Raw genomic sequence first — 18,203 nt, 5'->3', positions numbered from 1 at the left:
ACTTTAAAAGAATAAGCTATTGGGTTCCCGAAACAGGAACAAATAATTTCATTCATTAGTTGTAGGGAAATTTGTGATCCAAAATATGAATGAGAGATAGCACTCAAGATTTCACAGATGAGGTGCATCACAGCAATGAAAATACAGGGGAAAACTACCTTCATAGTGTTGTGCTAAGTAGTTTAGAAACTTATAAAAACATAATGTAACATTTAAAGGGATAATATGAAACTAAAACAAAAAAATTAGTGATAAAGGAAATAAGAAACTGAAAGAAATACATTAGGGAAAAAAGACTGCAGATTCATAGAAGAATAGATAAACAATAAATGAGCAGTGATTTAAGTGAGAATAGATAAATTAAGAAGAAGAAAATTCGAACTATTTCTATATGTTCTGTGAATGATTTTTGGGTTGAGAGAGTTTAGTGAGAGGATATATAGGTACAATTTCATTCATAATTTCAAATGTATACATTATAGGTTTTAAGTATGAGTACTAACATATTATTAATATTTTTTTAAGGGATTAATTGCATTGGGAAGAGCTGTGAAGATATTCTGGAAGAATAGAATATATATATTGTGTAATAGTATAATATGAGTAGTATTTTCTTTCAAAAGCCTATGCAAGTATAGAACACATAGGCTGCATCCTACCCCCACACAGGTCTCGATACATACAAAGAAAACTGATACTATAAGCTTTACTTTTAATCAACTGGACTTTACAATAAGATCATAAATTTTAAGCCAAGATTTTGCCAAATTTTGTGATGATTCCCGCCAAAAAGGATAAAACTGACTTTTCATCAAACTGTCACTTTAGATTATGATAGATGATAGATAATAGATTTCCAATTTAGAGTATTAAATACGTCATGCACCTTTAATTCAAAATTTGAACATAGTTGATTTGCTTTCAGAGAAAAATGAAATGGAGGGAAGTTAAAAACAAAAAACAAGGCAGAGGACACATATGTAATTTTAATTCCTCCACTAACTATGACTTATATTTAATTTATTATTTAACACTATAATTTACCAATTTAACCTTGTGTGGTTAACCATAATGTTGTTGTTTAGCATCACTCTTATATAAAAGGACGGTTTTTTGCCACTTTTTATAAATATCAAATCTGCTCTTTTTTGCGGGAAAATGAATTGTAGATGAACTGTGTTCCTTTCTCTTAAGCCTACGTTGTAGCACATTTCTTTATTATTTTTTAAATTTGAATTAAAGTATGTATTAATTACATTTTATGGTTCAAAAAAATTTAAAAAGTTATACACAAAACCATAATATTATGCACATTCCCTATACTATATATATGTCTATACTTTTTAATTAAATACATAAATAAATTACTTTTTTCTCAAATAAACCAATTTTTGATTGTACAAAATTTTGTTGCATAGATTTATTAAAAAGGGAAAGAGAAGGACAAAATTTGTATATTACCCAAAAAAACAATCAGAGAAGCAAATAATAAATCCTCAATTATTTTCATTCATTCTCTTTTTAAATTGTTTTTAGAGTTGGCTTATAGTACTAATTTCCTTTCTCTGTGAATTATGTTCAGTACACTATTTTACTCTCCCAATTTTGTTATAGTTACTCCACATTCTAACTGGGATGGTCGAATAGGAGATGATCTATATTTATTTTTAAATTGTAGTATAATTTTTATTTAATAAATCAATATCATAGCACTCCTACTATATTCTTATTTACTATTCTTATTTACATGGAGTATATTTGAAAGCAAATCTATTTATGTATTTAATTATAGGGCGAACTATAAAAAAGGTATTTAGACAATGTAATTTGTATTTGCATATTTCTGGTATTTGATAAAAAAAAATATTGTCCCAGAGTTTTCTGGACAAAAGAATTAATTTCATTTAAGGTATTTTTTCACTTTTTTGAATATTTTTATTCTGTATTTTTTTGGTATTAAGGAATATTTTAGTCTTTATGTTTAATATTTCTCTTTTAATCCTTTTATTTCTTTTTCCAATTTCTTTCTTTTTTATTTATATATTTTTTTCATCTTTCTCATTCTCCAAATTCAATTTATTTTAAATTAATAATAAACAACCAATGCCCATCGTATCAAATACTAATTTTAAGTATGTTCCTATTTATGTTTTTCATTTTCAAAATTTTTGAACTATTTTAGATTAATTATTTTATACTCCACTAATGATATTTTCATATTACATATAAATTTTAGTTGAAGTGTGATTGTTATTTTGTTATTGATTTTCAAAAAAATATACTCCTTCTATCCACAACTATTTGAAATATGCACGGGTTTTAATGCATAATTAGTAAAGTAAGAAAGAAGGAAAAAAAGTTGTTGAAATTGTGTAGTGGATAGTGGGATTCATAAATGATAAAGTAAAAGAGAGGAGGGGATGTTGTCATAAATAGATATGAACTATTTTTTTGGAACAAACAAAAAAAAAATATGACCTATTTATATGGGACGGTGGGATTATTATATTTACCAATTTTTAAGTTCTTGAACCATGGTTTTTTTTATATCTAATATTACATCCATTCAATAAAAATAGAGACTTTGAGAACATGGATTTTAATGCGGAATTGATAAAGTAAGAGAGATATAGAAAGAAAAAGTGATTAAATATTATCCGTCCTGCTTTAGGAGTCCTGGTTGAGTCGGCCATATGTTTTAAGAAAGTGTTTGAGTGTGTAATAAACAATGTTGTAGTGGATGTTGAGACTCACTTTTAATTGAGTGTGTAATAAATAAATATTGTAGTGAATGTTGAGACCCACTTTTAACACTTTTTTACTTACTCTGTAGGCATTTTTATTAGTTTGTCCCAATCGGGACTTCTAAAGCGGGACTCCCGAAATTGATGAACCGGGACTCCTAAAGCGGGACGGGGGGAGTATTAGTGGAAAATGAGACTCATTTTATAAGAGATAGAAGACTTGCCAAAAATAGAAATAACTATTTTTATAGAACGGACCAAAATAGTCAAAAAACTATTTTTATAGGACGGATGGAGCAGTATCTAATAACGTGTTACTATATACGACTTTACACCATCTTTCCCACCCTAAGCAACATATTTTTCTAGTATTATTTTAATATCTCGATCTAATTAACACATTTACTAAAGTGGAAACATCATTATCACCACTTTTATCCCTCATTTATTTTATTTATTCTATACTCAACTTATAAAATACAAAATATATATGTACTCCTAAGATGAGCTCAACGAGAACAGAAAATGTTTGACTTAGAGTGAGACTTAGTATATATTGTTTTTTTTAAGTGTAAATAATAACATTAATTATTATTTCTATTGAATTGTTTAAAATTTTTATTAATTAATAACTGAAAATTATATGACCCGTGCATAACACGTGATAATACTAGTTTATTATTATATCGTGCTTTAATTATTTGAATATCTAATATTTTCTGTTTTAAATTTGAATCATATACCTTTTTTATTATAGTTTTTAGACATTATTTAATATATTTAAATTAATTATAAATCAAAATATTAATATAAAATATTAAAGAAAATATTTAATTAGATTGGATTGGGGTCACTGATGGAAGTAAAAAAGTTGACGGGGGTTGAATTAAGTGAGGATTGTGTATATAAAGGATAGAGAAATGAATATTTTATTAAAAAGTTGATTAAGATTGAGTTGAATGAGAGTCTTACAATATTTTTAGGCAAACACAACATAAATGTAATATATTTCAGCCAAGAATTAATAACAACTAGTGTTATCACCCGTGTTATGCACGGGTCAAATAATTTTCACTGATTACACATTCTTAATAAATTAACATAAATAAAAAATAATGAAAATGAGTAGTATTATTTTGTGGACTTTAAATATAAATTTTTTTACTACTAATAACACTATTTTAGACCATTACAAATGTAAAATTAAATAAATTGAAAATTAAAGTACTCCCTCAGTCCTGAAAATTTATCACTTATTTTCATTTTCATCCGTCCCTGAAAATTTGTCACTTATTTCCATTTTCATCCGTCCCTAAAAATTTGTATCTTTCACTTTAACTCATTATCACTCACATCTTAAAATCCGTCCCGAGTCAAATGGTGACAAATTATGGGGGACGGAGGGAGTAGCATAGAAATGTTGGTTAGAACAGTTTTGTATATTTTTCGAACAGAATAGTCAAACTTTTTCACAACGTCTAGCGTTCAATTGCTATGAGCCACCGACAGCGAATCGACATGCTTAAAGGTGGGGTAACCAATCAACCTCCTTTCCGTCTCTCCTGTTTTCTCTCTTGTTTCAACTTTGTGATAGGAAGAAAAAAATCACATTATGTCTATTAATTATACCCTCCGGCCCAACTAAGTTGAATCGTATTCCATTTTGAGATATCCCAACTAAGTTAAGTCATTTCCTCTTTTGTCAAATGATAAAACATCCAATCACTCTTACTTTATTCTATCACCTACTTTACTCTCTTAATTTTTTATACTTTATTTTTCTCTCCTATTTTTTAACACAATTTTTTAATTTACGTGCTCAAATTTTTTGACTTAACTTAATTGAAAAAAGAGAGTACTTCAAACTTCCTCCGTAAGCCAATATTGTCAATTTAAAAAAATGTACTGATTCTATAATGTTTTTTCACAAAACAAGCATAAAAACTAAAAATCATACAAAAGCAAATGAAGTTCATATGTTTTGAAAAACTTCCTTACGGAACATTAAGAAAAATATTAATTGTCCATGACAACACTGATTTTTCACATATAACCCAACATGAACATTAACCTTGATTTTTAATAATAGTTATGGTATACAACACAATCAAAGTGAGATATTAAGGACATCATAAAAATAAAAAATAATCATAGCTCATAAACATATGTGAAGATAACAAAATCAGAAATCATAATATCAGTGACAAAAAGTAAAACTAAAAGTAAAAGTTATCAACAAATAAGTTTTAGTACTATGTAATTGGAAAACCCTAAAGCTATATAAACCCCACCATACAAATCAATGTAACCATCGCCCTACTCCTCATACCTCCAATCAGAAATAAAAACCAGTTTATTGTGTCTGAAATCAAGAATTATTAGCTAATAGCAGTTGAGATTTTGAATAAGGGCCAAATGCACCAGATTTGAGCAATGATGATTGCTAAAATCAAATCAAATAGTATAGATACAGAAGCATATCAAATACAATCAGGAAACACAAAACACATTTGCGCACAATCATATATAAAAGCACACCCCGTGGGAAGATTGTCAACGTAACTTATGAGCATCTTAGCTTACTACCGCCTTCCGAATCTTGACCAGCGTGCATCTCCACCGTCATAGCATCAGCAACCTGGCGGAGCTTGGCGGTAGAAGTTCTGCAACTCCCTTAGAATGGCCTCCGACTTAGCCCACTTGTGGGAGCTCCTTATCTGCCCTCTTGTCCCGTACAGAAAACACAGGCTCCACAGCACTGCCATTGGCACTGCCAGCCCCACTACAGCAGGCGGGTTGCTTCCTCTGTTGTCGCCGGGCGAGTTCTTCACGATTTATCATGACCAATCTGCTCCATAATTTTTTTTCCAACCGTTAACGACAATCAATTGACAATTAATATCAACAAATAAACCATTGATTGACAGTTAAACCAATTTAAACCAAATTAATACCCCATCAATACAAATTATACGAAAATTAACCCCTTCTACACTACATCACGGTCTATACTCAGTAGATTCTCGCAATCTATAAAGAATTTTATCCCAAATTTCACAATTCACAATTAAAAAAAAAGTCTAGAGTAAGAAAAAGAGAGAGTGCAGAGGAAAGAGCACGACACTTCCTGTATCAGTCTGAATCATTTTCAAGGTAGATTACATTCCCAATTTATCTCCTTATATCTCCAATCTCTTACAATCAAGCACATATGATTTTGGCAGAAATCAAGATAACTACAGTCAAGAGAGTTCTCGCTATTCTTGTAACTTTTTTTCAACGGAGGTAAAAGCTCTCTACTTTCAAATTCTAAGCATGAGTATGTTAAAATATGTAACTCATGGGAAACTCCAACACAACTAATAATACCATCTAAATCTTCCAAACTAAAGTTTCAAATCAACTAACCAAATGTTTGAATTTTCAAAAGTCGAACTTTAAGCAAGATTATAAAATAAAATGCTTAGCTTTCGTGGATGGGACTGTCTGCGAGAAGCCGCACGACGACCCGGACGACGACGCTGACAGCAGCAAGCCGCGGTAACCCATGCTACGACGGTGCGGCACCGGAGTCCGCGAGGCAACGGCAGAGCGCCATCAATGGAGGCGGTCAGGCGCTGCGTGCAGCCTCTGGATGGAGAAAGTAAGGAGAGCGGAGGAGGCGAGGTCTCCAGGCAGACGAACTGCAGCAGCGGTAACCCGGAGGATGACAGCAGATAATTTTTGAGGGTGAGGGAAAGGGAGAGGAGAGGTTTGGTTTTAATAAGTGTTCATTTTCATAAATAATTCTACCAAACTTTTTTGGTAAGCGAAACTCTTTTTTTGGGAAGAGCAAACACATGGAGAGCACAAGGATAGAGAGACCGCTTTTGCTCTATGTCCATTTCTCAAGATGCTCCTAATAAATGGACTCATGTTCCCGCCCAAACTGCTTTCAGTGACATTTCAGTTAATATCACAACTGTCACTTTAGATAATAATAATAGATTTCACTTTTCAATTGTCACATCACGTCTTCGAATCCTAATTGTACTATATTTACTGAAATTTTGATAATTACAAATTCTAAACAAAAAGGTTAAATTTTTTATATTGAATAAGCGAAATAAGTAAATTATTAAATAAAAAAAAACTAATAAAATTCCCAATTTTTTTTTCTTGAGAAGTTTGATATTGTTAGGATCGTTAACTGCAACATTAGTTTGATATTGTCCGATTTGAGTTAAGTTCGCGCGAATTTGGTTTGGGTCACTCCCAAAAGACCTCAAACTAATTGGGGTTGGACATAAATTATATTATACACCTTCCAACTTTCTTCACTCATCCGATGTGGGATGAGTTTGTAACCTAACAAATACTCCCTCCGTCCCGGATAATTCGGTTCATTTTGACCGGGCACGGGTTTTAAGAATGGTAATGAAAAGTGGGTTGAAAAAGTTAGTAGAATGTGGGTCCTACCTTTATATATTAGTTTTATAATAAAATGTGAGTAGAAATGAGTTAGTGGAATATGAGGTCCATTACCAAAAATGGTAAAAGTGAAATGAGACAAATTATGTGGGACGAATCAGAATGGAAAACTGGGACGGAGGGAGTATAATTCTTGGTATTGGCATTCGGAGTTGGACATCGTCGTCGTGTCCTTTTAAACCATCTTGACATAATTCATGATCAACTTCGCTGTACGGATTTAGTTCTAGGAGGGATCTAGTTCGCCTTTTGCAAATAGTGCGAGTGTGTGCGAGTGTAGTAACACCTTGTTTCAGGTTCTCTAAAACCAGTGGCGCACACAGGTGAAGTTGAGGTCCCAAAACTTTTTTTAAAAATAAATTTTTATAATAAAAATTGTCAAACTCTTTAGAAACGTATATTCAGCCCTTCCCAACTTAATATCTTTGGGATTTAATAGGAGGAGGGACTGAAAAATAAATTTACAGAGAAAATTTCGGCAATAGCCGCCGCCGCATGAGTTTGGGACGAGGAAGAAGATGAATTTAAATGAATATAATAATAATAATAGTTGAAAAGGTCTCCCTGCTTAAACGGTGGCACGTTTACTACTATGAAATTGAAAAGCGTCTATATACATTCTAAAATTATTAAAACAATTATTAAATTGTTTCCTAGATTAGATACTAACGCTTGTTATTAAAATGAGAATTATAACTTCAATCGGTAGCGTTATTAAAATGAGAATTATAACTTCAATCGGTGAGGTGAGGTCAGTTTTTTCATTTTGTCATATTCCATCCTTATCTAAACGTAAGATTTTAGAAAGTTTTAATACAAAATTAATACAATAAGAATGAAAAAAAAATACTAATAAAATTAATGTTAATGAATTATGTCGTCCATTTTCTAAAATTGAAAACTTTTATTTTTAGAAAATAAACTAAAAAAGAAAGAATTTTATCTTTAGAAAATAGAGGGAGTAGTTCACAAAATCACATTGTATTAGATAATTATGCATTTTTATATAGATATTTATTGCTTTAGCAAAATAAACACACTACAAAAAAATCACTGTTTCCCGACCAGAAATAGCGAGCACCTTCATATGTGCTCGCAATATAGCGAGCATCTTCATATGTGCTCGGAATATAGCGAGCACTTTATTTTGTGGTCGGCAAATTTCAGCAAAGCTAACTGTGCTCGGCAATGTAAAAAAAATGGTTAGTTAACTTGAGAGAATTGCAGTCATAGGCAACATGATCGATATTGGTGATTTAGTCATGGAACTATATGGCGCACCGAAAGTGCTCGGAAACGGGCGAGCACACAATATGTGCTCGGGAGAGACAAATAGCATATCACCAATATTTGCGAGCACTAAATATATGCTCGGAAACAAGCGAGCACCATGAATGTGCTCGGTTACAAGAAAATACTTAGTGAAATAATTCAACAATAATAATGTCAAGTCTTTTTTTCTCTACATCGGTTTTTAATTTTTCTCCAATACTTGCAAGCATCTTACTTGTGCTCGGATAATCCCGAGCACCTTAAAAGTGCTTGGAATACTTGCATAGTGAAATATCCGCCTACTCTCAACGTAGTAGCAAAAATTTGGATGAAAAATATTTTTTTTATAATTCCCGAGCACATACACGATGCTCGGCACTTTCCAAGCACGTATATGGTGCTCGGAACTATTACTTAATAGTTAATAATATTGATATCATATGTTCAAAATAAATTTTAATACTTATGGTGAATGATCCGCAAATTTTTTATATATGCAAATTTTGTGAGATGTTGCTTAAAAATATTGAAATGTACTAATAAAAAATATTGACATGTTTTAAATTAATATTGTTGTAGAATAATTATTAATTATTTTTTTATAATTCCCGAGCATATATTAGGTGCTCGGCATTTTCCAAGCACATATACGGTGCTCGGACATATTACTTAATAATATTAATATTATATGTTCAAAATAAATTTTAATATTTATGGTGAAAGATCCGCAAATTTTGTGAGATGTTGCTTAAAAATATTGAAATGTACTAACAAAAAATATTGACATGTTTTAAATTAATATTGTTGTAGAATAATTATTAATTATTTTTTTATAATTCCCGAGCATATATTAGGTGCTCGGCATTTTCCAAGCACATATACGGTGCTCGGCATTTTCCAAGCACATATATGGTGCTCGGAACTATTAATTAATAAGATTGATAATATATGTTCAAAATAAATTTTAATAATGGTGAATGATCCGCAAATTTTTTATACATGCAAATTTTGTGAGATGTTGCTTAAAAATATTGAAATGTACTAACAAAAAATATTGACATGTTTTCAACTAATATTGTTGTAAAATAATTATTAATTATTTTTTTATAATTCCCAAGCATATATTCGGTGCTCGGCATTTTCCAAGCACATATGTGGTGCTCGGCATTTCCAAGCACATATATGGTGCTCGGCATTTGCCAAGCACATTTAATTGTGCTCGGGTATACACAATATATAGTAAAATGCCATTATGATTTCAAAAAGTATTTATGCATTTATTCTACAATATTTTATTTATCACCAATAGTTGCGAGCACCATTAATGTGCTCGGCATTTTATCCAACAACTTTGTCATTATAATTGTGAATTTTTCACTGATTTAATTGAACACTATATATGTGGTCAGGATAAAAAAATGCTTGTTTTATTTGCCAACTTTGTCATTATAATTGTGAAAATATGCAATTACATTTTAAATTTTCACTTATTAAATTGAACACTATGGATAAAAATATTAAATAAATTAATATTATTCGTTAATAGCGAGCACTAAATATGTGGTTGGAATATGGCGAGCAAATCTAAATGTGCTCGGCTTTGGATGAAAAAAATTAGGTGGAATTATTGTTACCAATCGAAGGTGTTCGGATACCGAGCATTTTTGTAGTGCTTGGAATATCCCAAGCACTTTTAAAGTGGTTGGAAATCTGCAATAGTATTTTTGATATTTTAACAGTATAACTTAGAGCATCCGTAATGGTGCTTAGGCCAGCCATAGGCCAGCCATTCTCTCCCCTGCCACGTCAGCAACACCGAAAAAACCACCTGCCACGTCAGATTTAGGCCAGCCATAGGCCAGCCGCAATAAAAACAATTCAAAATATACTACATTTACGGAATTAAAATTACGATTAAAATACGGAATTAAATTTACGACACATATACGGGAAAATTCATTAATTGCATTAAAAAAAGTTACATAGATAAAAAAAAAAATTACATGCATAATAAAGAAAAAACTATCGCCGTGCAATCCTCCGTGCCCACAACTCTTCAATTATATCCTTTTGGAGTTGAATATGAGCATCCACTTGGCGCATGTTGGCAAATTCCTTGAGTCGGCCGGCTTCATCGAGAGGTACCCCCTGTCGTACGCTAGGGGTGGCCGTTGCGTGGCTTGGACCGGCTTCATCGTCACCGACCCAACTAGTCGGTTGTACGCCTTCGTCTTCGACGATCATGTTGTGCGGGATAATGCAGGCGTACATTATCTCGGAAACGCATCCGACATCCCACAAACGCGTTGGGCCCTTAATTGCCGCCCATCGAGACCGGAGCACACCAAATGCGCGCTCCACGTCCTTGCGCGCCGACTCCTGTCGTTGCGCAAAGTAGGCCTTATTTTCATCACTTGTTTGTCGGATCGTTTTCACAAAGACCGGCCACCGAGGGTATATCCCATCCGCCAAGTAGTAGCCCATATCATGCCGGTTGCCGTTGGCCACAAAAGAGACGGCTGCACCGACGCCCTGGCACTTTTCGTTGAAGAGGGGAGACGAGTTCAGGACGTTGAGGTCGTTGTTCGACCCGGCTACCCCAAAATACGCATGCCAGATCCACAGCCCGTAATCAGCTACGGCCTCGAGGATTATCGTGGGGTTCTTTGACTTGTAGCCGGTCGTGTAGGCCCCCTTCCGGGCAGGACAGTTCTTCCACTCCCAATGCATACGGTCTATGCCGCCTAACATCCCGGGGAACCTGCATGCTTCTCCCCGTGCATATGCATCAAATTCCGACAATCTTTCTGGGAGTAGGGCTTTGAAGGTACTGCTCTACCTTGAAAAATGCTGATCACGCCCCCACAGAACTCCTTCAGACATTTCAGTGCCGACGACTCACCGATGTGGAGGTACTGTAAAAGTGTGATCGGCAGTATAAAGAAGAAATATTTATATTCTTATGGTAAATAACGTATTTAAAGTTAAATGAAGTACTCAAAATTTACTCTGCGTTTTAAACTCTCCACCGCCGGTCTCTCTCTCCTTGCTCCGCCGCCGCTCTCCGCATTTCGGTAACGACCTACACAATCGAACACCGCCGCCGCCGATCTCCAGCGGCGATCGAACACCAATCCTCCACATCTAACAATCGAACACCAAGCCTCCTCATTCTTCCGCCGATCTCTACTATTCTCCACATCTGCACACAATCGAACACCAAGCCTCCTCGTTCCCCCGCCGCTCTCTGCTTTTCTCCACCGCCGCATACAATCGAACACCAAGCCTCCTCGTTCCGCCGCCGCTCTCTCTCCGCTTTTTCCACCGCCGCCGCTCTCCACTATTCTCCACCGCCTGTTGCTCTCAAGCTCCAAGGTAACCCTAATTTCCCTTTCAGTATCTGTTTTTGGTCTCAGTATGCATAGAATTGATGAATATTGCAATATTACGCTTGAGTTAGTAAAATTGATTAGGTTAAACTGAGATTGGGGATTCAATTTGATTTATTCTGCATTTTTTGTCTTGATTGGAAAATGTGGAATGCTCTCTCTCTCTTCTATGCAGGAGGTATATACAGTTCGCGATTCAATCACAGTAATAAATTTCGGTGATTGTTGAGTCTAGTCTTCTGAAACAGGTATATCATTATAAGATGCAATATCCGTCCATTTCAGTTTGAAATACAGCTGACATTTGTAGTTTGTTGGGAAAGGATTGGCTTATTTCATGGATAGGGATGAATTTAGCTAGCACACAGCCCCAAACGCAACAAATAGCTCATAATCTGGACTGCATTTTTAGCTCTTTTCATCTTCATTTTGTTACTTTGTTTCAATTTCGAAGATCTTGGGCTTATGTTGATTTGGAATACTTGTAGGTCTATATTGCAGCTACCGAGCATTGTTCCCTAAGTTGATTTGTGTGGTTTTAGATATTTCAGAATGATGAATTTATTTCTAAATTTTGTTGGTTATTTTGTGTTGCCGTCTAGAAGGATACAACAAGGTTGATGTTGATGCTGCTAATAAGTATGTGTGCAACCAAATTTTGTTTATTGATTGGATTTATTTCATTGAGTTAACTAACTTTAATTGTGAAATTAGGTTGAAGGGTTCAAGATGAACTTGATCTACTTTGATCTCTACCAGTCCACTCATCTGGAGAAGTTCGTTACTGCCTATGGGGACTTCCTCAAGGCGAATGGAGAGGCGACGACGTATCATTTGGTGAATAAGGAGAGGATGGTGAAGATGAAGAAGGCAAGTTGCAATGGTGCGGGAGAAAGCGGATACGTGTATGGTTAGCCATTTGAGATGCATAGCAAGGCTACGCTGTTTTCGTCCACGTCCCCGGGATCATGCTCTGTATTCAAATTCATATATTTTTTGCATTTCAAATTCAAATGCACTGTAAAAAAATTTCATCAATATAATGTCATTTCCATTTGGTTTACTTTATTTATTTAATTAATACTCCTAATTTAGGAAAATACAATAAAATATATAATTTATTAATAATAAAATAAAAAATATAGAATATAATATTTTTAAAAGCATGAATGCCGAGCACCAAGAGATGTGCTTGGAACTATTCCATTGCCCCAAAGTGCTCGGAACTATTCCATTGTCCCAAAGTGCTCGGAAATACCGAGCACTTGATATGTGCTTGGAACTATTCCATTGTCCCAAAGTGCTCGGAAAATACCGAGCACTTGATATGTGCTCGGAAATTTTCGAGCACAAACTGGTGCTCGAAATGAGCGAGCACACTAATTGCTCGCATAAAAATTCCGACGAAGCGAAAGGCGAGCACACTGTGTGCTAGGAAAGTGCTCGGTATATCTCGATTTTCCGAGCATTTTGTCTTATATTTCCGAGCACTTGGTGCTCGGGAAAGCCTGTTTTTCTTGTAGTGACACAACTAGATTAATTTTATCTATCAGATATTTATGCATTATTTTTTTCTATTATTTTGATTTTTTTATGATATATATAACACTTTATCCGTCTATAAATAATAGTCTCATTTGTGAGTGACATAGAGTTTTAATTAGAAACTAATAAAGTAAGAGAGAAAGAAAAAAAATAGATAAAGTAAAAGAGAAAGAGAGTATAATGGTTAAAGTATGAGAATAAAACTTTCCATTTTTGGAAATGAGATTAGTGGACATCCCAAAATAGCAAAATGACACTATTTTTCATGGACGGATGGCGCATGAAAAATTTTAGTGAAGCCTCTGCCAAAATTTATTTTTGCGTCCGCCACTGCCTAAGACAACACATGTGAGGGCCCGGCTGTGAATGGCCTAACATGGGATCCACCAAACGAAACTTGTGGATTCGAACATAGTAAAAAAGATTGTCGATAGTGTCGAGAGGAAGAGGCAGTGTGATGGTCGTCGCTTACAATAGATGACAGGCGAAATGGATTTCGAAGCTGTCACACCTTAGGATTGCCAATTGCTTAAAAGGCCTAATTGGGTTAATTTGTTTAAGATCCTAAAGATACTGTAGGGATCAGACCGCTTAGGATTCACTATTAACCGGGACCTCTTTTATTGATTGGATCTGAGATGGCTAATCTCAGAGGTACAAGCCAATATTACAGTGGTATCAAAGCCCTGGTTCAGGGCTGGGCCTGTGTTGCTCGGGGTTCGGTGGTTGCGCTTGCAAGTTCTCTAATGTGACGAGCTCGACCAAGACCTGTGGTGACCTGGTGACCTGTAACATGGGGTAGGCATGTGGTCTATGGTCTGGTGGTCTTGGTTTGAGGGGAGGATTGAAAGGGAGCAAACCATATCCCACATCGGAGAATGAACAAGACTTGCAAGTGTATAAATAGGCTACCCCTACTCCATTAGTATGAGGCCTTTTGGGGAGTACCCCAAAAGCAAAACAGTGAGAACTTTGCCCAAAGCGGACAATATCATACTAATGTGGAGTTCGGGTGTGCACCACTGATTCCCTGCCTATACACTCTCATATTTTCGAATAATTGTCTGATACTTATAAGACAATTTTTTATACATTTCGAAAGGCTTAGATTGGTTTGTTTAGCATAAATGTATTTCTTGTTGGGCCGAAACTAATATTGTTGTGAGTTTGTAACACGCAATGAACAGCAAGGCCCATTATTTGCTTATCCTTATGCCGATGTGTTTCCCAAACACATTTCAATTTAATTACTGGGCTAATAACAATTTATCCTTCAATTGCATGGTTTTCAAAAAGGAAAAAAATTGATTATTTTATGTTTCAAAAATTAAATAGTGAACTTGGTGCTCGCCAAGCGTGGTGTGGTGTGGGCAACCACATCTTCACATTTTAGTGCTCAATTGGTGAAATCATATAGATATTAATTTGGAACCCTAGAGGCTACAAACAACTCATCATTCATGTTTTTAAACATTAACCGGAATAATACTAGTATATCCAAATGGGTTGGATGGTTCTTATAAAAAAACCCTTAACTATTTACTAATCCTCACTACTTAGTTATTAGTAATTCATTTCGTATGAGTAGTATTTATTTAAATTGTGGTATTTTAAAAATTAAAACAAATTATTAAAATGTTGCACATCTGGCTTGATGACTTACATGGCATTGGTTGTCAACTAAAACGACCTTACATATTATGGACAAAGAAACAAAGCCGTATTATACTAAAAATTAATAACCATATAAAAAATAATGAGGTGAAAATGAGAAAGCCAGAAATAAATAAAAATACATTTAAATTAGTATAATACCATGTCGCTATGTTGTTCACAATACGACGTTTTCGTTGACGCCCTATAGTCTCAATTTGATTCATTCAAAATTAAAATAAATCAATAATTCGATATTCGAGAAGCACATTTTCAATATACAAGATCAAAATGTAGCCAATTTTATGAATTTACAAGCAAATAGTAACTAATCTTACCAAAAACTACCCAACCATCTCGATTCATGAATATTCTAAAGATCCAAAGAAAAAAACAAGTGAAGAAAACCCTAAAAACAAAGAAAAAATATTATACAAACCCTAGCTATCAACAATGGCGAATCCAGTCCAAACCTATTTCCTCCTCATCATCGAAATACTATTCCCCTCGAAAAGCTTCTCGATCATCGTCTCCACATCCTCCGGCTGATACTTGATGTACTTATCCGCCTGCCTCGTGTTATCCATATACTGCCGGAACCTCCCCACGAACGCCCGGTAGGCCGGGATGAGCACGGCCGCGATCGATATCCTCAGCTCCGACTGCAGCTGCTCGTCGCTGACAATCCACGCCGTCTGCGACCGGTATATCTCCTCGAACGTGGCCGTGAACACCTTGAACCTCTCCTTTATCAGCTGCTTGTTTGGCTTCCCGTTCACCAGCAGCCCCTCCTGACTCAGCGTCTGCAGCACTCTGTTCCACGTCTCCCGCTGGTAGTTCTTGTGGTACTGCCTCACCACCGTCGATCGCCGCCGGCACCACTGGTCGCCCATGACGTCGAGGATCTCGCTCGCGCCTTTCACCTTTTGTAAGATGTATCTGCCGTTGTTCATCAGGAAGATGTGGCGGAGCGCCGGATCGCGGTAGAGTTTCGATTTCTTATCGAGATTTCCGTCGAGGAGATCCATCACTGTGACTACCTGGATCGAGAACGGCGTCGTTCCGGCCATGGTTTCGAAGTTGTGAGGGCTTAGGCTCTCCTTTTCCAGATCGAGACTGATGGATTCGGAGGTGTTCTTCGCTAATTTCGTGTGTTTCTCGAAGATCTGCTCTAGTGTGTCCTTGAAATCGCAGGTGTATTTGAGGTAATTCATCACGTACCGAGTGAGGGGGTGGATTGCGCCGCCGGGGACGGGGACGCGGCCGGCGTCGCCTTTGATTGAATTCTCCAGATCGCAGAAATTGCTGACGGCGGATTCTCCGATGCGGTCGATTGCGTCGGAGACTTCGTCGACGAGATCTCCCCAGCAGGAGTCGCCGGAGATGGTAGGGAGGAGGAATTGGAGCGCTTCGTACATATCGAGGTATTTGAAGAGCTTTTCTGCGGATCTCTTCGCCATGGCCGTCGCCTCTGCGAAATCGAGGAGCTGGATCACGACGCCGCGGATGATGTTGGTGAGGGATCTGCTGCAGATCTGCGGGTAGAGAGCGAAGACGGCTTCGCCGAGGCGTTTTTCGCCGGGGAAGATCAGATCTGAGCAGGATCTGACGACGTTGATCCACCGCGAGATCTCCGCCTCCAGCGTCTCCCACGCCGCCTTGGCGACGTCGTCCATGTTCCACATGATCTCGTAGTCGAGGCGCGCCATCTGCTTCCGGATCGCGTTCCGCCGCGAGATGTAGTACACCTGGCAGCACTCTGTTTCGTACCCCGCCGCGATCATCGTCGACGCGATCTCGTGCATCTTCGCCACCGCCTCCTCCGAATACGACGGATACTCCTCCGCCGGAGCAGAATCCTCCCTCTCGCAATAATCCCCCTGACTCTTCAAGCTGCAGACCGACAATCTGAGCGAATTATCAGCGTCGTCGCTCCTCCAAGTGCTCGATTCCTCCAACAAGGACCGGAATTCCTCCTCCAGAAACACCATCGCGCGTTGCAGCGCCGCGCTCGTCTGATTCATCGATGGATTCACGCTCGAATCCGGCGGAAATTCGCCCAACGCGTTCGTCAATTTCGAGATCCGCCTAACTGAATGGATGAACATCATATCATCCTCAGTCCTTTTGCCGAATCTGGCTCCTGCAGCGCCGGAATTGTACTTCCTCACTCTCGATACGATGATTTTGGAGAAGGTCTCGATGAAATCGGGTATCTCCGGCGTGTGCGACGATTTATCTTCGATTGCGGCGATCGAATCGATGAATTGATCGACATTTTGCTCGATTTCATGGCTGTGATGCGTGGAATGGTCGTCGCTTGCGTCGTCGTTGGATAAATCCACCGAATTCTGAGGCTTTGGACTGGTTGTAAATAGGGGGATTTTGTTCAAGCTGTTGTGTTTATGGAGATGTGCTTCTTCTTCCATTGATTTTCGCGGTTTTTTTTTTCTTTTTGGGAGATCTTTTTGTGTTAATAGTAACTGATTTCCGTTATTTTCCGTTTTTGTTTTGTGTAATTAATGAGAAGAGGGAAAAGATGGTGTAGGGAGATGCATGATTTTTGGAGATGGATACAAATACGTTACAACTGAATATTGTTTTTTTTTTTAATTTTAAATTTGATAGTATTTTATTTGTCAAAAATGAAATACTATTGTTTTGTGATTTTGGTAGGTTAGGGTGAGATCGGTGGTGCTCACCACGACTTCACTAATAAGTGTGGGCAACCACACCTTCACATTTTTAGGGTTGACACAATGACAATTGTGAAATGAAAACATATGGATATTGATTTTCAACTCTACAAACAACTCATCTCTCATCATTCATGTTTTTGTTTGCTAAGATTAAGCATGAGTGGGAAATCGTGGGAGTTGAGTAATTATTAAAGTCAAACTGATAACGACCTAACTCGATAAGGCGTAAGCGAAATTTTATTTTTTAAGGAAACTAAATAACTATGATTATTTTAGATTATTTATTTTTAATCGCAAGCGTGACTCTCGACCTAGCACTCCTGCAACACATCCCACAACATGTACATCAGGGTCAAGCTTTAAAGAAGTGTCTATATTTATCTTGATTAAAGCGATGCTAATAATAATTCTAAATTCACATTAGTAATTAG

The 18,203-nt window shown here is 36.3% G+C and overlaps 1 protein-coding gene and 1 long non-coding RNA gene across 3 annotated transcripts; one reads left to right on the top strand and one right to left on the bottom strand.

The window, feature by feature from the left end:
* The first annotated feature begins 11,471 nt into the window (after positions 1–11,471).
* LOC125212627 lies at positions 11,472–12,938 on the top strand. Of its 2 annotated transcripts, XR_007174760.1 has the most exons (4): positions 11,472–11,861; positions 12,051–12,123; positions 12,478–12,514; positions 12,590–12,938. It is a non-coding gene; the product is annotated as an uncharacterized LOC125212627 (long non-coding RNA). The 2 variants fall into 2 exon arrangements; XR_007174761.1 differs by lacking the exon at positions 12,478–12,514.
* Positions 12,939–15,299: 2,361 nt separating this feature from the next.
* LOC125212849 (exocyst complex component EXO70B1) lies at positions 15,300–17,606 on the bottom strand. Its single transcript, XM_048113124.1, has one exon. The coding sequence runs from the start codon at positions 17,500–17,502 to the stop codon at positions 15,547–15,549; it is 1,956 nt and encodes a 651-aa protein (XP_047969081.1). The 5' UTR covers positions 17,503–17,606; the 3' UTR covers positions 15,300–15,546.
* Positions 17,607–18,203: the final 597 nt, after the last annotated feature.

This window comes from Salvia hispanica, chromosome 3 (assembly GCF_023119035.1).
Source record: "Salvia hispanica cultivar TCC Black 2014 chromosome 3, UniMelb_Shisp_WGS_1.0, whole genome shotgun sequence".
NCBI lineage: Eukaryota > Viridiplantae > Streptophyta > Magnoliopsida > Lamiales > Lamiaceae > Salvia > Salvia hispanica.
Note: the sequence above shows the minus strand (reverse complement) of the source record. Positions and strands in the feature narration are given on the sequence as shown.